The sequence below is a fragment of the Microtus pennsylvanicus genome, chromosome 6 (assembly GCF_037038515.1).
Source record: "Microtus pennsylvanicus isolate mMicPen1 chromosome 6, mMicPen1.hap1, whole genome shotgun sequence".
Lineage (NCBI taxonomy): Eukaryota > Metazoa > Chordata > Mammalia > Rodentia > Cricetidae > Microtus > Microtus pennsylvanicus.
The window spans coordinates 119,683,555-119,709,602 of record NC_134584.1 but is presented as its reverse complement, the minus strand read 5'-3'; the positions used below and the strand labels follow the sequence as shown (position 1 = coordinate 119,709,602).

General features: G+C 49.9%; 1 protein-coding gene across 1 annotated transcript; it reads left to right on the top strand.

Moving 5' to 3' along the window:
* Positions 1–16,429: 16,429 nt before the first annotated feature.
* Gins2 (GINS complex subunit 2) lies at positions 16,430–25,920 on the top strand. The gene is made up of 5 exons (XM_075977470.1): positions 16,430–16,626; positions 16,713–16,827; positions 21,142–21,241; positions 25,218–25,344; positions 25,658–25,920. Exons 1-5 carry the CDS (start codon positions 16,537–16,539, stop codon positions 25,772–25,774), a joined length of 549 nt encoding a protein of 182 aa, XP_075833585.1. The 5' UTR covers positions 16,430–16,536; the 3' UTR covers positions 25,775–25,920.
* Positions 25,921–26,048: the final 128 nt, after the last annotated feature.

The window sequence follows — 26,048 nt, the reverse complement described above, 5'->3', positions numbered from 1 at the left end:
AAAAAAAAAAAAGTAGTACAGTAATAAAAAATAAAAATTTTAAGTTTGTTTACTAATTTTGAAAAATCTAGAAAATAGAATCTGACTCAATGACTATAGCGTTAGTTTTAACAGAACTTCAAGTATTGTTAATTATTATCCATAAATTATCCAAGATTGTTATCCAGAAAGATCATACATTTGCAAATATCCAGAGACTGGGGGACAGCCAGCCAGAGCCACACTGCACTCTGCACATGCAGCCCCAAGCAGGGAAGGCTGCACCACACCGCTGGGCTGTCTCTCCCCTGCTCTGCTCACCTCTCTCCTCTCCTGCCCCAGCTCAGGCTCTGGGGCCTCTCTCAAGGATGTCTTTGCTCTGTATTGACTTGTGTTGATGTCTGCTCTTCTCCTGCCTCGGCCCTTTTCACCAGGGTCCAGGCCAGCTCAGTTTACCTTGATGGCAGAAGGCTAGGATGCTCCGTCTCTGCTTCCCCTATGACCCTGCCCTTCGTTCAGCTGCCATTTTACTCTCTGATCTGCCTTCACACTGCTTAGCAACCTCCACGGGCTTCCGGCTACCCCCCAAGAGAACAGAGCTCAGCCTCACTCCCTCTTCATTCCAAGCTAGACCCATGGCCGTCTTTCCCCTTCCTGTGTGCTCTCTGTGTGGAACACCCCAGTGTTGTGACAAAACCTCTCGTCACAAATCTGTAACCTGGGCGGAACTCAAAGAGACAGCTCCTCCCTGTTTCATGAGACTACAGCTGAGATGTGTCATGCAGGGCTGAAATGTTGACATCTAAGGTGACCCACCCAGGTGACACATCTACCCACCACAAGGCTGGTGAGTTGGTCCCTGACTCTTGCTTTCTCTCTACAGATGGCTTGGGCTTCCTTGCAATTGGGTGGCCTGGTTTCTGGTGAGGGCTCTGCAAGGACCTTGTCTCTCAAGTCACTTGGTGTCACTTCAGCCGTGACATGGGGCTGCGGGGTACATTCCCAACCTGAGGGGAGGGAACAGCAATCCTGGTTTCTCGTGGGAACTGTGTCAAAGGCACAGTGGCAGAAGCATATGGGGAGAGGAGAGGCATGGCCGTCCTATTTGTGAGACAGAGCTCTCAGGAGCAGGGCCAATAGAATGTATATATATGCATACATACATACATACACACATTATATATACATACATATTCTAGAAGGGATTTATTAGATTGACTTGCAGGATCCGGGCTGCCTGCACAATGTGGGGGCTAAAGGCTTGGGAGTTCCCTAGAACAAAGAGATGGGTCTGATGTCTGCCCAGGGCTGCTGCAGTGAAAGCAGGAAGTGCAGGCAGACACAGGCTGTGCCCTGACTTCTTCAGATCTGGGTTGTCTGCCCACGCCATCTTCTGTGGAAACACCCCCATAAACAGGTACCACTCATGGGTCTTAGATGGCTCTTCACAAGCAAACAGGCTTTGATTGGTACCTCTATATATGTATTTGCGGATAGGGTATGTGCACAGGTGCCATGGCGCCCATGTGGCCGTCAGGGACAACTTGAGGGAGCTGGGAGCTCTCCTACCCACGCATCCTGAGGGTCAAAGTTCTCATCCTGACAAGCACCTTTACCTGCTGAGCCATCTTTTCTTTTTCAGATTTGGGTTTTGTTTTGTTTTGTTTTTTGTTTTTTGATTGAATTTCTTCGACTGGCTGCCCTGGATCTCACTCTGTAGACCAAGTTGGCCTCAAACTCAGAGATTTATCTGCCTTTGCCTCCTGGGTGCTGAGATTAAAGGTTTGCGCCATCATACCTGGCTCTTTAAAAAATATTGGAGATTTATTAATAATAATTAATAATTCTTATTTTATGTGTATTAGTGTTTTGCTTGCATGGATGGCTGTATGTCGTATGTGTGCCTGGGCTCCAATGAGGGTAGAAGAGGACATCAGATTCATTGAAACTGGAGTTCTAGACGGTTGGGAGTCCCCATGTGTGTCCTGGGGATTGAACCCAGGTCCTCTGGAAGAGTAGTCAGTGCTCTTAACTGCTAAGCCATCTCTCCAACCCCTTGTTTTTAATTTCTAATTTAATAGGGTGGGGTCCCTATATGGCAGGGTGGAAGTCAGAGGACACCTTGTGAGAATCGTTCTCACCTTCCACCGTGGGGCTGGGAGAAGGGAGCTCAATCACCTTCCACCATGGGGCTGGGAGAAGGGAGCTCAGGTGCTCAGGCTTTGCCTGCTGAGTCTTCTTGTTGGCTGACCCCTTCTACATATCTTTTGGGTTTTTTTTGTTTGTTTGTTTTTGTTTTTCAAGACAGCGTTTCTCTGTAGCTTTGGAGCCTATCCTAGAACTAGCTTTTGTAACCCAGGCTGGCCTCGAACTCACAGAGATCCGCCTGCCTCTGCCTCTCGAGTGCTGGGATTAAAGGCGTGTGCCACCACTGCCTGGCCCCTTCTACATATTTTAAGTCATGCTGTTCTTGTGGAAACATTGTGAAATGGTTTATTAGTTTCCTTTTCTCTGTGACATTACTGTGTCACAAAGTCACCCCCAAGCACACACACAACCAGAGTCAATGACTTTTAGCTGGGAGCACTGATCTGCCTCTCTAGTATGTGGCTTGGTGGGAGCCCTGCTGGGAGCCCTGAGGTTTGAGCTACATCAGGCTGCAGCTAAGTTCCACTTTCCAGCTGAGTCCCTCCACTAAGTGACACTCAGAGTCTTTTCCACAGAGAACACAGCTGGCTCCTGAGGTTATTTTGTGGCCTATACATACCACACTCACCCCCACACACACTCACACATGCACACACGCACACAACACATGAATACTCTCATACACATGCATACACACAGACACTCACATATATACACACATACACATATATGAATACACACACCCATACATATATACATGTATGCACACACATATATAATACACACATGAATGCACACACCCGTACACATACGTATATAGACACACACATATATACACATGAATACATGCATTTACATGCACACATGCATATACATACATATACACACATACACGCATGCATACACACAGAGGCTGGTGATAGAGCTCAGTGTTAGAGTGCTTGCCTAAAATGTATAAGACCCAGGGTTCAATTTCCACTACCACAAAATAAAGAAGTGACTAGATAGGGCTGGGGTGTAACTCAGGGGTAGAGCATTTATCTAGCCTTCATCAGGTTATAGGTCCAATAATCTATGGGTCATAGTACCATCCAAGGGGGAAAAATAAGCAAATAAGTGGAGGTGTGATGAGCTGGGGCCAGGCTTTCTGCAGGCTGTGTTCTTACATTGCCAGTCCAGGCTACCCTGCCCTTTGCGCTGTTCACTGGGCGTCCTTCATCCCCAGGGAACCAGGTCTGATACCTTTCTTTCCTGATCCTTCTTCAATGCCTCTCCAGCACCATGTCTGCCTGCATGCCACTACCATGCTTCTCACAAAAATGAAGATGAACTGTAGGCCAGTACCAATTAAATATTCTCTTTATAAGAGTTGCTGTGGTCATGGTGTCTCTTCATAACCATAGAAACCCTAACTAAGACAAGACGGAGCCAGGGCCTGGCTCATGCTAACTCCACCAGTGACTACACTCCCTTTGCTTTTTTGTTGTTGTTTTGCTGTTTTTTGTTTTGTGAAATAGGGTCTCTCTGTATAGCCCTGGCTGTCCTGAAACTCGCTCTGTAGACCAGGCTGTTCTCAGACTCACAGAGATCCACCTGCCTCTGCTTCCTGAGTGCTGGGATTAAAGGTGTGCGCCACCACCATTTGACATTTTTTTTTTTGAGACAAAGTCTTGCTATGGAGCCCAGTCCTTCTGCCTCTGCCTCAGCCTTCTGAGTGCTGGGATCATAGACACGTCCCTCTGCACCTGACTTTTGTTCTGTTTCTGAGAGAGAGTCTCACATTGCCCAGGCTGGCCTTGAACTTCTGATCCTCCAGTCTCAACCTCTGGGAATACAGATGTGCTCCAACACACCCATATTGTCTCAACAGCGTCTAGGTGAACCTCGAATCTGTTATTAGTTGAAGATTCAGTGGCTGGCAAGATGGCTTAGTGGGTAAAAAAGCAGTTGTCACAAATCTTGATGACCTGAGTTCAATCCCTGGAACCCATGTACCGGTGAAAGGAGAGAACCGACGCCACAAAGCTGTCCTTGGACCTACTTGGTAAACACATGCACACTCGCGTGTGTGCGTGCACACACACATCATCATCATCATCATCATCATCATCATAACAGTATTGGCACTGGCTCAGAAGGATGGTTGTTGTTTGTTTTTGGAACAGAGTCTCCCTGTGTAGCCCTGACTGTTCTGGAGCTCTCTAGGCTGGCCTTGAACTCACAGAGATCCACCCGCCTCTGCCTCCCAAATGCTGAGATTAAAGGAATGATCCACCAAAGCCTGTTTTTCTTTTTCCTTTTTGTTTTTCCCCTTCATTTTTAAAGTTTTATTAATTTTCGGCAGCTATTTAATGCATGTGGATGGTTCTTTGCCTGTATGTGTACCACATACATGCAATTCCAGAGGAGGCCAGAAGAGGGCAGAAAATCCCCCGAGACTGGAGTTACAGCTGGCTGTGAGCCACCATTGTGGAACTGAAGTTGGGCCCTCTGCAGAAGCAGCTGGTGCTCCGAACTTTCTTAACTTAAGCTGGGGCTTTAACTTTAGCTTTCCAGTCCCCACCCAACCCCCCTTTTGGGGACGGGATCTCACCATATACCTGAATGAGTTCAAAACCAGCCTGGGCTCTACACCACACAGGCCAAAAAAACCCCATGAGTCTAATCCTGAGACCCTGGTTCAGGGCTGTATTCTCAGGGGCTGAGGCAGGAAGACAGATAATGCAAGCCCTGTGTGAGACTGTCTCAAAGAGTCAAAATACTGGGGCTGGAAAGGTGGCTCAGAGGTTAAAAACACTTGTTGCTCTTGCAGAGGGCTGGATTCCCAGCACCCAAACGGCTGCTCACAACTGCCAGAAACCGCATTTCCAGTGCAACTTAAGCCCTCTTCCAGTCTCTGAGAATGCCAGGGCAGACAAGGAAGCAAACACACACTTATACCTAAAACATTTTTATTGTTGATTTTTTTTTTTTTTTTTGAGACAGGGTCTTTCTGCGTAGCCCTGACTGTCCTGGAGCTCTATGCAGACCAGCCTAGACTCAAATTCACAGAGATTCACCTGCCTCTGCATTCTGAGTGCTGAGATTAAAGGCATGCACCACCACACCCAGCTTAAAACAGAAATCTTAAAGCATTGTGAACAGCTCACGTCTGCACTAGGGTGAGCGGAGATCATTGCCAAGGCTACTAAAGAGGAAACAGATAGACAGGTTCTGCTGCTCGCAGGCCACCAGCCCAGCCCCTGCGTGTGTTCAGGGACAGTTTTCAGGCTCCCGGAGACAAGGACCGGTCTGGTCTCAACGCTTGGGATTCCTGCCTTTTCCTGCAGGAAGAGAGCTGGGGAGGGGGAGTGTGAGAACAGATGGGAATGTAATTTTTTAATGACAGCAGCAGATGGTAAAAAGACACAAGAGTGTATTCACACCATGTCGGAGCCGTGTGAGAGCGCCTGGCCCAGCCAGAATATGCACGGTGGGGCTGTCGCGACTGCTCCCCCGCCAAACCCAGGAGGCGGGCCAGCTGCAGGCAAGAACAGGCCGCAGGGAGGGGTGGAACACACTGCCAGGCTGCAGGCAGCCACAGGTGGATGGGAAATACCTGTGGCCACCTGGTGGGATCTGGGATCTAGAGACTTGGTGTGCTGGCTCTGCCAGACATGGAATTACTCGGAGCACTGGGCTTCAGGTGCCCACCACTCCCGAAGGCTAGGCTCTCACGGTAGCTCCTCTGCCCCTGCTGCCCAATGCTGATGCGATATATTGCACCGCGGACTCCACCCACCTCAAAATTCCAGCAGCAGTATAGATAGCAGCTGGGCACAGCGGCTCACCCCTCTGGTCCCCACACTTGGGAGGCAGAAGCTTCAAGTTTGAAGCAAGCCTGTGCTACTTAGTGAATTGCAGGCCAGTCTTAGTTACAGACTCCCTCAAAAAACAAAAACAAAAACAGAGATAAGTTAAGGCTGGGCTTGGTGGTGCATTCCTTTAAACCCAGCATTTTGGAGGCAGAGGCAGGAGGATCTCTGTGAGCTTAAGGGCAGACTGGTCTACAAGGCGAGTTCCAAGACAGACAGCCAGGATGGTTACACAGAGGAAACAAACCCTGTTTTGAAAAAAACAAACAAACAAAAAAGTTCTAAAAAATTAATTAATTAATTAATTAAATGTAGATAATATCACCTTGCATATTCCAGCTTCCTATAGTCCTGGGGCTTCCAAGATCAGTTTCAAGGTTTGTTTTATTAAAAACAGCCCTTCCCCCAAACGTTTATTTACTCTGTGTATGCTTATGTTTGGGGGTGGTTGGGACAGTGCCTGCCACCCTCAGTGTGGAGAGCAGAGGACATCTTTGTGGAGTGTGTCCTCTCCTTCCGCCTTTAGGTAGGTTCTGGGGATCGAAGCCTGGCTGCCTGGCTTGCACAGAAAGCCCCCTTACCCTTTCCTAAGCCATCTGGATAAGCCAATGCCTTATTTATTTGTTTGTTTTTGAGACAGGGTTACGTCTGTGCCAGGCTGACCTTGCCTTTGAACTTCTGACCCCTGCCTCCACCTCCAGAGCCCTGGGATCCCAGGCAGGTACCACCGGTCTCCACTAGGACTTGCCTGCTTTTCTTGAGGTTAGGTTGGAGCTATGGAAGTCGTGGATTGTGTGGGGAGGAAGGCAGGGAAGGAGAATACCCATTGTCCATTAAGGGTGACATCAGAGACATCTGTCACGGCTCAGGGCTGGAGGTCACGCTGCTGCAGAGTGATAGTTTTCCCACCGCTGGCCCCCAAGCACAGTTGCACCGAAGGGGTGGACCTCAGGAGGTGCCTCCCAGAGGAGGGGTCCTTTATGCCATTCAGAGTTATGATTGTCTCAACGCCCTCATTTATTCTTGTTCATCCTTCATGCTAGTGTGGACCTTGGTATCTTATACTTGGGGTTATTATCTGACAGCCTTGGCTCGAGTCGCCTCCAGGAGCGAATTCTGTTGAGTCGTGTGTCCAGCAGGGGGCTTGGTGTGGGTCTCATCTTATCCAGGGGCCAGACCTGTCATCTCCTTTCCTCTTCCTCTCTCCCTCTTTTTCCCCCAACTTCCCTCCGTTCCCTTTCTCCCTTTCTCCTCTCCTTGATTTGTTTGTTCCTAAGATAGTGGCTTACTGTGTGGCCTGATCTTTTAATCCTCCTATCTCAGCCTTTCGAGTGCTGGGGTGGTAAGCATCCATCCACTGATTCTATATCTTGGGGAACAGAAGGGAACCAAGCGCTGATGGTTTTGGCCCTCTAGTGGCCGGAGAGGGAACTGCGTTGAAGGTTGCGCCACCCCAGGTCACTCAGTTCACAACTGCCAAGTCAAATCCAGTGTCTCTTAGTGAATGAGGAATGCAGTCTCATTCCATAAAAGTACCAGCTATCGTTAGGAAGCAGCGAAGGAGCTAAAGAGATGGCTCAATGCTTAAGAGCATGTTCTGTTCTGTTTTCACAGAAGACACAGGTGTGGTTCTCAGCCCCATGCGGGAGACCCATAACTTCCACCTGCAGGACATCTCTATGCCCTCTTACGGCCTCCACGGCACAAGCTCCTACACATAACTAAATATAATGAACCTTTTTTTAGTTTTTTGTTTGCTTAATTGATTGATTTTATTTTCGTTTTTGTGTTTGGTTTGACTTTTCGAGACAGGGTTTCTCTGTGTAGCCCTGGCTGTCCTGTAGACCAGACTAAGAGATCTGGCTGCCTCTGCCTCCTGAGTGCTGGATTCAAAGGTGTACACTACTCCTATCCCACTGAAATATTTATAACAAAACAATAAGCCTGTCACTTGCTGCTATGTCTGCAAACAATACACTAACTGAAAAAAGCCAGGCACAAAAGACAACCTCCACATTGTCCCTCGTGACCGTGGAATGGGAACTCTGACCTCAAGAGACAGAGAAGAGAAGAAAGATAAGATAGCAACGTGGAGCAGGGCCTGGGGGAAGGCAGGGAACGGGAGAAAGGTAGCCAGGGGCCACAAAGAGTGTACAGACGGGTGAGAGGTGGCCTCTGGTGGCCGCTGCCCAGAGTGGTGACCACAGGTAATAGCAATGTATATTTTGAGCTAGACACAGTGGTATACTACATGTGTAATGGAGGGACTTGAGAGGCTGAGGAGGTGGATTTTACTTCAAGGCCCCTTAGTGAAATCCTTCCGAATAAAACAAATCAATACCAGTATGTGTTTCCAGACAGCTGGGGAGTGGGGATGGTTTTGGCTTTTGCCATGTATGGAACCCAAAGCCCTGTGTATGCTAAGTGCCTGCTCTGGCCCAGCCCAGGGAGTCTCACCACAAGGAAAGACCTCTGTTTTTAGTTATTCCTTCTTTTTTTTTTAAGATTTATTTATTTATTATGTATACAACATTCTGCCTCCGTGTATGCCTATGTGCCAGAAGAGGGCGCCAGATCTCATTACAGATGGTTGTGAGCCACCATGTAGTTGCTGGGAATTGAACTAGGACCTCTGGTAGAGCAGCCAGTGCTCTTAACCACCGAGCCATCTCTCCAGCCCTAGTTATCCCTTCTTGATCACCATTCCACAATATGTACACATATTGAACCAGCATGTTGGTCTCAATAAGTAAAGGATATATGTAAAATGAATATTTTAAATGGATGTTTACATTTTTACTTATGAGCCAGGTGGGAGTGGTACACACCATTAGTCCCAGTACTCGGGAGGTCTATAGAGGCAGGGGGATCTCAGTGAGTTCAAGCCCAACCTAGTCTACAGGGTGAGTTCCAGGACAGCCAGGGCTACAGAGAGAAACACTGCCCAGAAAAACCAAAACAAAACAAAAAGAGCACTTGCTGCTGTTGCAAAGGACCCAGGTTCAACTCCCAGAACCCCCATCAGGCAGCTGATGGCCACCTGTAATTCCAGAGGATCAACACAATCTCCTGGCTTCCTTGGGCACTGCTCCCACAAGGAGCTGGGTGGTAGTGGTGCACACCATTAATCCCAACATTTAGGAAGCAGAGGCGGGAAAATCTCTGAGTTCAAGCCCAGCCTGGTCTACAAAGCAAATTCCAGGACAACTAGGGCTATAAAACAAACAAACAAACAAAAACCCAAATACTCTTTCTCTAGGTTCACCAATACATCCCTGTTAAGTCCTTTGTTTTGTTTTGCTGTTTTGCAGTACTGGGTATTGAACCTGGGGCTCTTCAAATTCTAGTCACATGCTCTGCCACTGAGCCATATCCCCCAGCCCCTGTCTCCTAACTGGATGCAAAATCATACCAGTGCCTCCAGCTCCAACCCTTTGCCTCCTGGGGTAGGCAGGCTATTTTCCGGAGCATTAGAGAATGAAGGCGCGGTCCTGACCACCCACCTGAAGTAGCTCCTGTTCATGGAATTTGTCCTCTTGATACAATGTTGAGGCATGAGAGGTGGTCTAGATCAGGGTGGCCTGTGGGGGATTGTCTTGATCGATATGGGAAGACCCAGATCGAAAGTGGGTGTCAACATTCCTGGGGTGGGGCTTTGGGCTTCTAAGAGGAGAAAGCTGACTGAGCAGGAATCACAGATGCAGGCCCTGCTCTCTGCTCTTGGCTGTGGGTGTGACATGGTCACCTGTCTGCCGTCCTGCTTTGATGTCCCTGCGACAATGGGCTGTAACTGGGAACTGTGATCTAAAATGAACGCTTCTGTCCTAAGTTGGTGTTTTTTTTTTTCAGGATATTTTCTTACAACAGACATTAAACTAGAACAACATTGCCCAACTCCTCGTCTTCGTCTGCTCTGCTTCCCCACTGCCCACTGTCCCTTCCCTTCTGTTCACAATGACTCCACATTCACAGAGGCCTCATAGAGGACTCCTCTTTGGAGACCTTTAGAGCCCTCAGCCTGGGTGCTGGGGTGGCCCTAGGAGCTTGTTAGTATTCAGGGACCTGGGCCCTGTCAGATGGCCTGAGTCTGGGCCTCACAGAGGAACCTGTCACTGGTAAGGAGGGGTGAGTCACACCGTTTAAAGTCGACCTTTTGAGTATGTGCCATTCAGTGACTTCTAGTAAATTTACAGAGCTGTGTAACCGTTACCATCAACCCATTCTAGGACATTTTATCACAACCTCCGACAAAGAGTGAGTGCCGTTAACAGTCTTCTTCTCTCTTCCTCACTCCTGACAACGGCGGATCTTTCTGTTGCTAGGGCCCTGCCTGTCGTGGACGCGTTGTTGACGGAAATCACACCGCACAGACTTCGGTGTCTGGCTGCTGTCGCTGCTTTTTATGATTTTATTTTCTGTGTATGAATGTTTTGCCTGCACATATGTCAGCACACCACGTGTGCCCAGTGCCCAAAGAGGACAGAGGAGGGCTTGAGCTCCCCCCACTCCCCGAACTGTAGCTGCAGATAGCTGTCAATCACCATGTGGATGTTGTAATCGAACCCAGGTCCTCTGGAAGAGCAGACAGAGCCATCTCTTCATTCATGTGTCTGAGGGTTTTTTTTTTCCTATTCAACACCTCAGGTTTTAGGCTTTTCTTATTTGTTGTTTTCTTTTTTTAAGATTTATTTATCATGTATGCAACATTTTGTACCTGAGGGCCAGAAGAGGGCGCCAGATCTCATTACAGATGGTTGTGAGCCACCATATGGTTACTGGGAATTGAACTCAGGTCCTCTGGAAGAACAGTTAGTGCTCTTAACCACTGAGCCATCTCTCCAGCCCTTGTTTGTTTTTGTGTATACATGTGTTTATATGTATGCAGGTGCATGTAAACATGTGCACACATGTAGAGACCAAAGAACAACCTCAGGTATCACTCCTCAAATGCTATCTGCATGGTTTGCTTTTGGGAGAGGATCTCTTACTGGCCTGGAGCTTGCCTCAAGTCATACAGGATGCCAGTCTCGTGAGAAACAGGGGTCTGTCTGCCTCTGCCTTCCCGGAGGTGTGATTTCCAGTGTGTGCCACCGTATCTGGCTTTCATTGTTGTTTTGAGGGAGTGTCTTACTGTGTAGCCCTGGCTGGCCTTGAACTCACAGGAATCTGCCTGCCTCTGCTTCCCAAGTGCTTGGGTTAAAGGTGTATGCCACCACACATGGCTGACTTCCTGGTCCTCATGATTGTATGGCAAGGGCTTTATCAGTGGAGACATCACGGAGGCTCATAGAGGGGTTTTGTTTGTTCATTTACCTTTTTTTAAATTAATTTGTATTTTTCATGGATATTTTGCCTGCACGTATGTCTGTGCACCACTTGCCAGCCTGGTTCCCGCAAAGGGGGCATTGTGTTCCCTGGAACTGGAGTTACAGACAGTTGTGAGCCACGTGAGAGCTGGGAGTCAAGCCAGGGTCATCTACAAAAACAAGTGCTCCTAACTGCTGAAGCGTCGTCTCTCCAGCCCCTGATTTTGGTGCTTGTTTGATTTTTTTTTAAGGTTTATTTATTTACTATGTACACAGGGTTCTGCGTACGTGTACACCTGCAGACCAGAAGAGGGCGCCAGATCTCATTACAGATGGTTGTGAGCCACCCTGTGGTTTCAGGAAGTTGAACTCGGGGGGGGGGGGGGGGGGGGGGGGGGGGGGGGGGGGGGGGGCTTTGGAAGAGCAGCCAGTGCTCTTAACTGCTGGGCCATCTCTCCAGCACCCGTTTGGTTGTTTTTGCAGAATCACATGATGTATCCCTGACTGGCCTGGAACTTTCTGTGTAGATGGGGCTGGCCTCGAACTTACAGAGATCTGCTTGCCTGTGCCTCTCCAGTGCTGGGGTTACCAAAGATGTGAAATACTATGTCAGGCTTATTGTTTTGTGTTTTTGTTTTTACAGTATTACTATATAGCTCAGGCTGGTCTGGAACTTACTATATAGCCCAGAATGGCTTTCAGCTCAGTCCTTCCGCCTCAGGCTCTGGTGTGCTGGAATTGCAGGCATATGTTCAACCAACATCATGTTGGGGGCTTATCTGTGCCTTGGTGTGTAGCAGCTGCTTTGGGCTGAGTATTACCCTTGGCATGGGTTAGCCACCCTTTCTTCTCCTGCGTATCTGCTGCCAGGAGTTGGTCACACCTGCATTTTGGGTGTTAGGAAACTCACTGCTATAGAGAGACAAACAAGCATCCTGGAACCACCACTGTGGAGAGCACAGAGTGTGCGCAGTCTCATCCATGCCCCACCAAAAGCCTGGGGGCTGCTCAGTAGCACCGCCCCCATCTTACAGGAAAAGACACCAGATCTGTCTGCTCTCCTACCAGCCCTCCTGTCTGTCCCCTATCCCCACTGTGTGCTCCCCTAGCCCCACTGTGTGCTCCCCTAGCCCCACTGTGTGCTCCCCTAGCCCCACTGTGTGCTCCCCTAGCCCCACTCTGTGCTCCCCTAGCCCCACTCTGTGCTCCCCTAGCCCCACTCTGTGCTCCCCTAGCCCCACTGTCTTCTCCCCTAGCCCCACTGTCTGCTCCCCTAGCCCCACTGTCTGCTCCCCTAGCCCCACTGTCTGCTTCCCTAGCCCCACTGTCTGCTCCCCTAGCCCCACTGTGTGCTCCTCTAGCCCCTGCTGTCTGTCTCCCAGCCCCTGCTGTCTGTCTCCCAGCCCCATTCTCCACATTACTTTCGTTGCCTTTGCTCTTTTAGAGACTGTGCAAACCAGGAAGTGAAGCACAGCCAACTTGGGAACACAAATATTTGCCAGTCAAGAAAACACTCCCCTGTCAATCAAAACCCAGACAAGCTGGCACACATACTCCGCAGGAGCGGGAGGCAGCTTCTGTTTTGGCATGGTCCAGGTGGCTGATGGCTTCTCCCACTCTGAATGCACCCCCAAGCTTCTTCTAGCCTCAAAAGAAGATGAGGAAACTGAGGCTCAGAGTAGTCACTCAGCGTCCAGTGACCTTTACTTCTTTTGAGAATAGTTGTATGAATTCATAGCTTCATAGAAGGGACAGAGGGTTTGCAAGGGACAACTTCCAACACAGCTAAGTGGCAGACAGGCTTCCAAGCCATGGGGGTGGGCAGAGCTTGATCAGGGCTTTATTACAGCTTTTCAAGGTCCCTGCAGGGAGCAGGATACAGCCCAGTCAGGGGCCATAGTTGAGATGCAGCAAATTTTCTGCCTGGCTACAGAAACCCAGACTGCACATCCCTTATGCTGTGTGGATGTGTGTGTTTTGCTGGGATGGAACCCAGATAGCCTATTTTTCTATTGCTGAGATAAGATACCATGAACAAGTCAAATTAGAAAAGTAAGTATTCAATTCGGGGTTCACTTCCTGAAGGTTAGAGTCTGTCACCATCTCGGAGAAGAGCGCGTCGGCAAGTAGCCAGGCATGGTGCTGGAGTAGTAGCTGGGAGCTTCCATCCTTATCCGCAAGAGAGCGCACTGGGAATGATGATGTGAGCTTTCGAAACCTTAAAGCCCATCTGTTTGGGATCTTCTGCTTGGGACCCCATTCCATGCTCAGGTCTCACTCCTCCTGTTCCAAACCCCACCCTCAGTGTACAAAACGGTGGCCCCGCCCCTGGAGCTTCCCTCTTCAAACTCTGCCTCTGAGAAAGTCCGCCAAACGTCAACCCCTCCTTGGGGCTGCTCAAGACCATGCCTATGGGCTCCTTAAGACCTGGTAGCCGTATTTGACCTGTGATTCCTCTCCTGCCCTCCTGAGGGTCACCCAGGACTTGCTTTGTTCTGTTCATTAAGCCTGGATTTAATAATTTGGTTTGACTGGCTTATTACATCTGCGGTGGTGGATTTCCATAACATCACCCCTAGTACCACACCTCCTCCAACAAGGCCACACCTTCTAATCCTTCCCAAACAGCTCCCCCAACAGGGGACCAAGTCTTCGCGTCTGTGAGCCGCTGGAGTCATTTTCATTCAAACCACTACAGCAGGACCTTGCACACCTGAGGTAACTGCTCTGTCGCAAAGGTATGCACTCATCCTTGGGTTTCTTTAGTTTTGAGATCGTTAATGCTGTATGGCTCAGGATGGCCCCAGCTGGAGACCCTTCTGCTTCCACCTCTGAAATGCCGAAATCTGAAACAGATTACAACTCACCCCTGGGCTTAATGGTGGGGATTTCCATAACACACATCCTAATTGTTTTTTTAATTAATTAATTATTTTTTCACATACCAATCCCAATTCCCCCTTTTCTCCTTCTGCTCTCTCCCTTCCCCCTACCTCCCGTCTGCTCTTCAAAGAGGTTAAGGCCTCCCTTGGGAAATCAAGTATGACTGTCTCATCCCCCTCACTGAGGCAGGACTAAAGAAAACCTCTCCCCCGCCTGTGCCTAGGCTGAGCAAGGAATGGGCTCTGCAAAGTAACCTCATGCATTAGAGTTAAGTCTTGGTCCCACTGCCAGTTGCCCCATATACTGCCCAGGCCACACCACTGGCACCTGTGTTCAGGGGGTCTAATTGGTCTTAATAATAAAAACTCAGAGTCAGATATTAAGAGCTGAAAGCTGAAGGATCAGAGAAGCAGAGAGGCAGCCACTAGAGAGTCTTTACCTCTACCAGTGCAAGGGGAAAATCCTTCCCTACAAATCCTCAGACCGCGTGCCCCAACTGAATCCTCAGACTGCATGCTCCCATTGAATCCTCAGACCGCGTACCCTGACTGCATCCCCAGACTGCATCTCTGACTGCATCCTCAGACTGCCTCTGAGCTCCTGTCTCCTCCTGCCTTATATTCCTTTCTGCCCAGCCATATCCCTTCCTGTTTCCACCTTTCTAGTGCTGGCATTAAAGGCCTGTGACTCCCAAGTACTGGGATTAAAGGTGTTTCTCATTTAAACTGGAACAATCTCATACAGCCCAGGGTGGCCTTGAACTCACAGAGATCAGTCTGCCTCAGTCTCCCAAATGCTGGGATTAAAGGTGTCACTGCCTGGCCTCTATGGCTAACTAGTGACTTAGCTCTGCACGCTGATCTTCAGGCAAGCTTTATTTTTTTAAAATTTTATTTATTATGTATACAATATTCTGTCTGTGTGTATGCCTGCAGGCCAGAAGAGGGCACCAGACCTCATTACAGATGGTTGTGAGTGACCATGCGGTTGCTGGGAATTGAACTCAGGACCTTTGGAAGAGCAGGCAATGCTCTTAACCTCTGAGCCATCTCTCCAGCCCCAAGCTTTATTTGTTAAATTACAAGCAAAATATCACTACCGGTTGGTTTCAAACTTGGGTCCAGCCCCTCTTGCCCTTACCAGTTGTAGACTAACCACTCCCTGTGAGCTACCCTGATCTGCTGCCACCCTGCTGGAGTATCTTACAGGACTTTGTATAGTTCAGCTCTTCTCACCAGACTCGACTCAGAATTTCCCTGCAGCGCCATAGTAACATGGAGACTTTCAGGGATTTGAGCGTTCTTGGCTCACCTAGGTCCACTGTACAGAGGGCTTGAGGGCATCAGGTTCTGAGGTGTAGCTCGGCAGAAGAGGGTGTGCTTAGCATTTTTCAGGAGTAGGGTTCAATTTTTGCAATCGCAATGATAAAACGTTTGTAGAATTGTCGCCTCAGAGGGCTCACCTGACATTTGTTTGGTTTGCTACAACTTTGATTCTGGGCTCTGTCCCAAAGGATCAGACAGGAACAGACAGGGAAGTCCCATTTTTTGCTTTTATTAACCCATGTTCAGAAAGGGCAAAGACTGTAAAATTAAACGGAAGACCCTTCCCTCAAGATGGTGTCTGTGTGGACCAGTTAGCCATGTCCCAGGTTCCGGAGCTGAGTTTGGGATGAATGTGTTTATTTCGGGATCTGCGTTTAGGGCTGATGAAGACAAGGCTCCAAAACTCTACCCTTTTAGAGTGGAGGCAGGCAAGTGACATGAGCTTGCTGCGGGCTGCAAAGGAGCGGGTTGCGGCAGGTGCTGTAGGGGAAGGGGCGGGTGCAGGAGAGGCAGGGGAGGGGCAAGAGGCGGGGCCGCGCACAACTAAAGAAGGTAGGGGCGGGGCCATGAGCACGGGCAGGAGGAGGAGTCGTGTGCGGTCGGAGGGTGGGGGCAGGACTGAACACCAATGAAGAAGAGGGGACGGGGCTAAAGGCAGGGCCGGGAGAGGGTAGCGATGTCCCGGGCGCTGGGCCATCAGGGGAGTAACTAACTCACGACCCCGCCGAACCAGGATTAAGGAAGCCTGGAGCCTGCGGATAGGAAAGGGTGAACCAGAGAAGGGCGGAGCCCTGTTATAGTTCTCGGCGGGGCTTGAGTGCAGCCGCGCTCTGACCGACCAATCCGCGGGCTCGTACCAGCTGCAGATTCTTGTCGCGGCTGCGAAGATCGCAACGTCTCTATAGGTCGCCGCAGGCCGTCTTCCGGTAGGGTGGGCGTGTCGGGGGCGGGTCCCCGCGTCGTGGCGGGAAAGCCGCGGCCCAGGCTGGACCTCTGAGACACGGAGGGACGGAAACGGATCTGAAGTGTGATCTCTTCACCATGGACGCCGCCGAGGTGGAGTTTTTGGCCGAGAAGGAACTGGTGACCATCATCCCAAACTTCAGCCTGGACAAAATCTACCTGATCGGGGTGAGGCGGGCGGGACGTGGCTGCGGCCGCGGGGTCACGCACAGGTCACTGCTCCTTTCCACCTGGGGTCTGCCTTGTCCTTGCAGGGGGACCTGGGGCCCTTCAACCCCGGCTTACCCGTGGAAGTGCCCCTGTGGCTGGCCATTAACCTGAAACAGAGACAGAAGTGCCGTCTGCTACCTCCAGAGTGGATGGATGTAGGTGAGCTTCCCTGGGGCCCGGGTGGGTCGGGCTTGTTGGATCTGCCTCCTTCCTCGTTCCGGGTTCCCGGACAGCCGACTCGTTCCAGTGGCTCGTTGATGTGTAGTGTTTGTGACACTTCTAGTTCCTATTTGGATTTTAGATATTTACCTAGCCTTAAAGTCAAAGATGTGGGGCCGACGAGATGGCTCAGTGGGTAAGGGCACTTGCAGCAAAGCCTGAGAACCTGAGTCCAATCCCCAAAATCTACCGTGGGAGGAGAGAACCCGAGTCCTCCTGTTCTCTGAGTTTCCTATGCGCTCGACTGCATACAATAATAGTAAATTTTAGTTTATATCTGGAGCAGAGATTCAACTTTAAAGAAGCATTTTAAATTTTTCTTAGTTTTTTTTTTTGTTGTTGTTGTTTGTTTTTTGAGACAGAGTTTCTCTGTGTAGCCCTGATATCCTAGAACTCACTCTGTAGACCAGGCTGGCTTGGAACTCACAGAGATCCGACACGTTTTGTTTTAATTGAGTGTCAGCATGCTAGGAAATTCTGTTACAAAGACTGAAAATGTGCAGTTAGTTTTGTCAAATCGACACAAACTCAAGTCACCTGGGAAGATGGAACCTCCACGGAGAAAGGCCCACGGAGAAATTACCTCCATTTGACCAGCTTGTGAGCATGACTGTGGGCGTTTCCTTGGTTAATGACTGATGCGGGAGGTCCCAGCCCACTATTGGTATGGTTACCCTTACACAGGTGGTGCTGTTGTACAAGAGGACAGGAAAGCCAGTAAGCAGCCTTCCTCCATGGCTCCTGTTTCTGTTCCTGCTTGAGTTCCTGCCCTCACTTCCATCAGTGATGGACTGCCATCCGGCCAGATAAACCCTTTCCTCCCCAGCTTGATTAATGGTGTTTGTCATAGCACAGCAAAGCAAATTAGGACCGGCACCCTACAATGGGTTATTATTCGGCCGTGTAAAGGAATGGGCTTCTGATACATGCTTCAAGGTGGATGAACCTGGAAAATAGGATGTTGAATAAAAAAGCCAGGCACAGCAGACTACAGATCGTATGATTCTGTTTATGTAGGCAGTCAGAAATAGAACCACAGGCACGGAATAGTGACTGCTTAGGTAATGGTGGCTGGGGAAGTGATGGAGTTATGGGTTTTTTTTGGGGGGGGGAGTTGATAATGAGATTAAATTGATGGTTGCACAACTCTTTATTAAAAGCCCTTTGTACAGTTTGATTCAGAAGTATAATGGTAGATTAACGATGTCTCTGAAGATGTTAGAAAAAAATGAAAGAAGACATTCATGAGCCTTTGCAGTCTTTCTTGGTCTTGTTTTTTTGGTGGGAGAGAGGTTGTGCATCACGTGTTGAAAATCCCCCGTGAGCTTGATTGGAGGCAGCTGAGAAGACCTAGAAAAAAGCTTAGTCACGGTCAGTTTTGTTGTCAGTTCGACAGACACACCTGGAAACGAGCGCCCTCAATGGAAACATCAGCTCCATTAGATTGGCCTATAGGCATGTGTGTCAGGCAATGTGTTGATGCATGCCGGAGGGCCCAGTCCATGGTGGGCCGTGCCATCCCTAGGCAGGTGGTCCTGGGCTGTGTAAGCAAGCAAACTGAGCCAGCCAATGAACAGTTTTCCCTCGTGGTTCCTGTTTGAGTCCCTACCCTGACTTCCCTCCATGGTGGACTTTGATCAGTGAGCCAAATAAACCTATTCATCCCCAGTTTGTTTTTGGTCATGGTGTTCGTCGTGGCAAAGGAAAGCAAATGCGAGCAGACTGTTTAAGCCAGTCGCTCCCAGGTAGAGAGATGTGCTTGAACTTAGGCCTCCCCGTGTAAAGGAGTGGATGACTCACAGTCCTGAAACTGGAGACCCCAGTTCCTGTGCCTCAGGGGGCAACTTTAGCCCCTCTGTGTGTGAATCTGTTAGAGACTCATTACTGGTTTCAGCTGGCCCAGGCCCAAAGTCAGAGAGGTGGGCAGAGTTCTGTGCTTTTGCTGTCCAGGTGAGGGGCAATCAGATGGTGCTGGTTTGGGTAGCCTGTGCAGGAGGCCTGTCTGCTCTGGGACTTCACATTCATAGAATGACATCATGTGCCATGCTTCTCTGACTTCTCTTGTGGGTGTGTGGCTTGCAGTTGGCCCCATGGCCACATGCACCTTGTCTCCTGCCTAGCTGCTCCCTTGTGTGAGTACTCTGCATCTGCTCGCCCGGTCTGCGGGTGGGCATTTGGGTTACTTGCCATTTATACATCTTTATTTTTATTTTATATGTGTGGGTCATGTGTGCCACATGCATGCAGTGCCTTTAGAGGCCACAGGAGTTTATCTGATCCCCGGAAGTGGGGTTCAGAGCTGCTGCATGAGTGCTGGGGTCCAGACCCAAGTCCTCTGGAAGAGCAGCAAGTGCTCTTAATTGCTGAGCCGTCTCCTCAGCCCATTTCCCAGTTTTAAAAGTCGTCATTGTGTTTGTGTGTGAGCACGTGTGCCGTGGCACACCTGTGAGCAGAGGACAACTTGAGTCAGTTGTGCCCTTCCTGTGTCCACCTTCATCAGCCTTGCGACAGGCACCTTTATCTACTGAGCCATCTCGCCAGTCTCCAGGGCATTCCCATTTTTTACGATTTTGAATGAGACTGTTGGAATTTTCTTGTCTGAGTCTTTCAGTAGATAGGTGTTGCTCTTTGACTTGTTGGGACAGGGTCTCAGGTAGCCCAGGCTGCTCCCTCCTTGCTGTGTAGTTGAGAATGGGTCCCCACCTCCCTTGTTGCTGGGTTACAGGTGCCTGCTCTGCCGCACGCTTGTTTTCCTTAGGCAGACAGATATTACCTGTTGGGGACTTGGGCCACAGGACAGATGATCTGAAGTGATAAGCAGCAGCCAGTTTACAACTTTAGGATCCCTGGGAAATGTAGATGAGATCACATTGTCCCACATCCTGGCCAGAGGGTTGGCATCGCCGGTCTGAGTGATGAAGACACTGCACAGATGTGTTTATCTGACTCAAGGGTAGAAGGAAAACTAATCCCGTGCAGCGGGTCCAGTCTAGTAGTGGACTGCCTGCCTGGCATGCGTGAGGTGTGCAGGAAAAATCATATCACTGCTTTCATGGCTGTGTGGTGAGGCTGCTTGCAGCTGGCCTGGGTGCTTTCAAGGGAGCGGTAGCAGGCTTTGCTGATGTCTGTGTGGAGCACCAGCTCTTCCCTAACCCTAAGAGCTGGTGCTAAGACATGCCTGGCTGCGGCTTGAGACTCAGCTCTGCTTAGATGTTTTGTGAGGTTGGCAGAACTCAGGGTAGTGAGGGGGCCCAGGGTATGTTGTAGTCTGAGCCCACCATTTTAGGGGTGCTGGATAGCTGTCCAGGTGGAAGTCCTTCATGTGAACAGTGGGACATAGAGGCAGGAGTTGGGGAAGTCCTCCAGGAGTTTCGGGTCTCCACTTGGGCAGAACAAGATGGCTGGAGTGTGAGCCTAGGGTGTGGCAAGGACTCACCTGTGGAGCTCTGGACTCCAGCACTGAGAGGTCACAGGTCATTGGCTACAGACGTGAGTAGAGGAGTAGAAGGCAGATAGATCAGAAGGAGGTTCAGGGGTAGTGGTGACATCAGACTCTGTTCTTCCCAAGCAGCGCTTGCAAGGCGTCTCGTCTAAGATAGGAATTTTCCACCTCATTTGTATGCAGTGTAGTTGCTTATCGGCCATGTAGGCAGTACTAGCACCTGGGCAAATTGTAAGATTACAAGTGTTTTTCTACCAGGTGGTAGTGGCGCATGCCTTTAATCCCAGTACTTGGGAGGCAGAGGCAGGCGAATCTCTGTGAGTTCAAGGCCAGCCTGGTCTACAGAGCGAGTTCCAGGACAGTTAGGGCTGTTGTACAGGGAAACCGTGCCTTGAAAAAATAAAATAAAAAGTTTTCTTGGGACTGGAGAGATGGCTCAGTGACTAAGAATATTAGCTGCTCTTCCAGAGAACCTGAGTTCAATTCCCAGCAACCACATGGTGACTCACAACCATCTATAGTGGGACCTGATGCTCTCTTCTGGCGTGCAGGCATACATACAGAACACTCATATACATAAATAAATAAAAGAAAGCAAACTTTTTTTCAGCCAGGAGTAGTGATGCATGCCCTTAATCCCAGAACTCTGGAGGCAGGAGCAGATGGATTTCTGAGTTCAAGGCCAGCCTCATCTACAGAGCAAATGCCAGGACAGCAGGGCTACACAGAGAAACACTGTCTTGAGAAACAAAAGAACACATGTCTTCTCTTTGTTATGGTGTTGGTGAAGCACATTGAACTCTGCGTTTCAGAGAAATTGGAGCAGATGCGAGATCAGGAGCGGAAGGAGGAGACGTTCACCCCAGTGCCCAGCCCGCACTACATGGAGATCACCAAGCTCCTGCTCAATCAGTGAGTCAGCGCACGAGGCCGTGCATGCCCTCTGTGGACTCGGATTCTCGCCCTCTCTTCATACCCATTCCCATGGTGGCCCAGCCACCCAGTTTCTCACCTAGGTGACCTGGAGAGGTGTCTCTATGCAGGGTGATGAGGCTATCTCTCTGTTCTCTCCTGTTCCTTCTCTCCCCGCCTTGGATTCTGTATGTCCAGGCCTGTCAGTGCGCATGCTTCGTTTAGTCCAGCTTTGCCCGGAAGTGTGTGCATCCTGGTTCCCTGTGTCGGTGTCTGTGTCTGTCACAGGAGTGGCCAAGGGCCTCGTGTGGGCCTTGTCTGCAAGCTCTGGGTTTGTGTGTCTACATCTGCCCCAGCTGTCTGTCTTCTGCTTGGTGCTCCCTGTCTGCAGCTTCTAGCTTGTTTCAGGTCAGTGCTCACGGCTGTCACAGCTGGCGGGCGTTGTCGCCCCTCTCACAGCTCTGTCTGTAGGTTTATGCTCCCATTGGATCTTCGGCAGAACAGGTTTGCTTGTCTGATAATGGGGTATTGCTATATTGCTTACTTTGGTTCTCAACTCTGGGCTTTTGTGGTCCTACTGCCCTAGCTCCTGGCCTAGCACCGTGTCTGCAGCACTCTGTTCTGGCATTTGCTCCAGGGCAGTTTTGTCGTCTGCTGTCCGGCTGTGCCATTATGCAGCCTGTACTAGACAGGCAGGGACTGTCCCCACACGGGCTTCATGAAGGTTTGTTGAATGAAAGCGGCGGGTGCCTGAACCTAACGTAATGAGCCTCCAGCTGGACCGCACCTTTCAACAGGTTCAAAAGCAGATCTGGCACCAAGACCAGAACTGTGCCGCCCTCTTAGATCGTCTGGGCAGTAGGGAACTGTGTCACCGCATGTCCAAAGGTGAACTCAAGAGGGATGGGTGGCTGTAGGTCACCCATTCCTTCCTACAACAGTATATTTACTGGCTGGGCGGTGGTGGCACACGCCTTTAATCCCAGCACTTGGGAGGCAGAGACAGACGGATCTCTGAGTTCAAGACCAGCCTGGTCTACAGAGCTAGTTCCAGGACAGGCTCCAAAGCCACAGAGAAACCATGTCTCGGAAAAAAAAACCAAAAAAACAATATACTTACTGTTCTAAACATGGTCACATGGTCTGAGTTCCCCTTTGGGTAGGGAAACGTGACCCTGTGAACTGGTCACAGTCAGGGCCTGTGGGAGTCCTTGGGGCATAGCAGGGCCTGGTGGGGCCAGAGAAGGCACTGAGGGAACACAAGCGTGAGGAGAGCAGCTGACTGTCCCAGAGGAGCGAGGAGAGGGCGGCAGGGGAGGAGGAGCTGTAAGGTACTGGGGCTCCGCGTGCTGGAGGTACGCAGACTGACAAGGGTACATGGTGGGCTGCGGAGCCATGGATTCCGTGGTGGTGAGGAGACCTGAGGAGGTGAGAGAAATTGTGGCAGTCTGGGAAAGGAGAAAATCTGGGTGCATGGCTCGGAACCAGGCTGGTGCTACCAGTATAGAGAACTTTTTCTTGACGTTCTGTGTATTCTACTCTGCCAAGAACCTTATTGTTGTCCGAGTATGGTAGTACACTTTTAATCCCATCACTGTGTAGGGGTGGAGGGTAGAGACAGATGGATCTCGGGATGCCAGTTTGGTCTACTTTAGGAGTTGCAGGCCACCCAGGGCTATACAGGAAGACCATGTCTTTTAAAACAACAACAAAAACCAAAGCCTTACTGTGTAATTTATTTAGTTAAGAAACCCAATTAACATTTTTTCAGCTTGGTGGTGATAGTACACACCTTAAATCCCAACACTCAGAGGAAGAGACAGGCAGATTTCTGAGTTCAAGGCTAGCCTGGTGTACAGAGTTCCTAGACAACCAGGGCTACACAGAGATACCCTGTCTGGAGAAAAAAATGAATGAATGAATATAAATAAAAATGTAAAAAAACATTTATTTTGTGGATACCTGCGTACGGCATGGTATGCAGTGCATATGGAGGTCAGAGGACAACTTTCAGGAACTGGCTCCAGAGTCTGAACTCAGGTTGCCAGGCTTAGCCACTGACACCTTTACCTGCTGAGCCATCTCGATGGTCTGGGGTCCAGTTTTACTTTGGTAGTTGGTAAGGATCTGGAGGGTTTTTGTTTTGTTTTGTTTTTTTGAGGCAGAATTTCTCAGTAGCTATGGAGCCAGACCTAGAACTCGCTCTATAGACCAGACCAGGCTGGGCTCGAACTCACAGAGATCTGCGTGCCTCTGTGCCCACCCCCACCCCCACTGTGTGCTGGGATTAAAGGTGTGCGCCACCACCACTCAGATCTGAACATGTGTGTTCATCATTCTATACCACAGACCTGCCTGCTACTCCTGTGTTGACAGGCTGGGGAGAGCCCCTAGTGATGGGCTACAAGAGTCCCCTTGCCTCTGTCTTGTGTGAGCTTCTTTCTTCAAAGGTTGGCTTCTAGTATGTCGTAAAGGAAAGTTGTTACTAACTGCGACCTTAAACTCTGCAGACACCCGCTACTCTGTGGTTTTCGTAACCTGTGCTCCCCACAGTGGCAGTCCCGTTTCTCTGCCTTTTGTGAGCACTTAAAGGGCTTAGCACAAAGCTTGCCCTTTTCTTCCCCTGTGGTGCTGGGTAGTGAGGTTATGTCACTGGTAAAAACAGGGGATCTGCTGACCTGAGCCAGCTTGAGATAAAGTTACATAGCACAGAATGTTGTTACCTAAAGGAAGTGTCCCCAGCCCAATTTTCCACTATTCTTTTTTGTTTGTTTGTTTTTCGTGACAGGGTTTCCGGGAACTCACCTGCAGACCAGACTGGCCTCGAACTCACAGAGATCCACCTGCCTCTGCCTCCCCAAGTGCTGGGATTAAAGGCGTGCGCCACCACCGCCCAGCTCTATTTTTTAATTACATGTGTGTATATGTCTGTGTGGGGCATGTGCATGTCAGTGCAGCTGCAAGGAGACAAGAGAGTATTGGATCTTCCAGAGCTGGAATTACAGGGAGTCTAGCCATCCCACATAGGTGTCTGGGAACTGACTGAGCCCTTTGCAGGAGCACCAAGTGCTCTTAACTGCTAGCCTTCTCTAGCACCTCCAATGTGTTATCGTTTTGAAGATTTATCTTTATGTGTCTACGTGTTGGTATGTGCATGTGAGTGCAGGTCAGTGTCCTCAGGCCAGAGGTGTGGGATCCCTTGGAGCTGGGGTTAGAGGTCGTTTTGACCCATCGGGTATGGGTGCTAGGAACCAAACTGTATACCCTTCAAGGGCAGTGTGTGCTGATTACTGAGCCATCTGTAGCCTGTGTTGTTGCTTTGGAGTCGCACACTCTACTCCGTTACCAGGTATTCTCCCTGTCTCAGCCTCCCAAGTGCTGGGAGTAGTCACCACTTCTGGCTCTCAGCATTTCGCTTTGTCAGATCTGTCATTGTGTCTAGCCATTGGGCATGGACAGTGAGAATGAATGGAAACACTGGGTACCAAGCTTACCTGCTGACATCCCAACCCTCGAGGAAAGAACAGAGCCCAATACTCTCCCAGGCCCATGCAAGGCTTTTTTTTTTCCTTCTCGCCTTGAAACAGAGTCTCTAGCTGTATATCCCAGCCTTCAACTTCTGGTTCTCCTGCCTCAGCCTTCTCTGAGTGCTAGGGTTACAGCCATGTGCTACCATACCTGGCTCAAGCTTTGTTTATCTACACATGTGGCTGTCTGTCACAGGTGTTTGTGGCCTATGGTTTATAAGCAGTTGTGAGCTGCCTGACGGATGCCAGCAACAGAACTGGAATCCTCGGGAAGAGCAGCAAGCACTAACTGCTGAGCTGTTTGGGGCCGCAAGCTTTGGTTTTAAAGCACCCATTGTGCCTGTGTTGGGCAAGCTCACCAAGTGCTCCTATCTGTTTTGCCTGTGTGTCTGTATCTTCAGTACTGTGTGTTTGTTATCTTCAGTGCTGTGTGTCTATGTTATCCTCAGTGCTTCCGACAACATTCCCAAGGCAGACACCATCCGGACACTGATCAAAGATCTGTGGGACACACGCATGGCCAAGCTCCGGGTGTCTGCTGACAGCTTTGTGCGACAGCAGGAGGCACACGCCAAGGTAGGCATGGCTTTCCTGTCCCCGCCCAGTGCCAGTGGGCACTGCCAGCCAGTGTGAATGCTTCCAGGGAGTTGTCAGGGCATTCTGCCTGCTCAGCCATGTAAACAGGGATTTGAAGCTGCTTTGAATAATAACTCATGGGGACTCGGGATATGGCTCTTGGAGAGCCGGCCTGGTGCACACAGGCTTTTGGGCTTCACCCTCACACCCAGGAGCACACAACTCATTGGACTCATTGGCTTACAAGTGTCCGCTCAGTGAGGTTAGTTTTCTGAAGTCCAAACTTCCTCTGCTCACTGGCTTTTTGTTTCAGCTGGATAACCTGACCCTGATGGAGATCAACAGCAGTGGGGCCTTCCTCACCCAGGCACTTAATCACATGTACAAACTCCGCACAAACCTCCAGCCCTCCGAGAGTACACAGTCTTAGGACTTCTAGCTCGACTGAAGAGGCTCTGGAGAGATGGGTGTGGACACGGGTGGAGGAACTCGGCTTGCCTAAAGCTCAGCTTCCATCGCTGTAGAAGCCACCAGCTTCCCCGTCTGTGGCCCAGGACTTCTGGAAAGAGCACGGACTCCTGCACATGCCATGCACAGCAAATGTTCAGTTAAGTTCAGCGTCTTCAAGTTTGACCTGTGAGAGCTGTGTAGTGGAGAACTGGGGGGAGGGCTGGGTGGTGGCACTAATATAAAAAGGTTTTCCT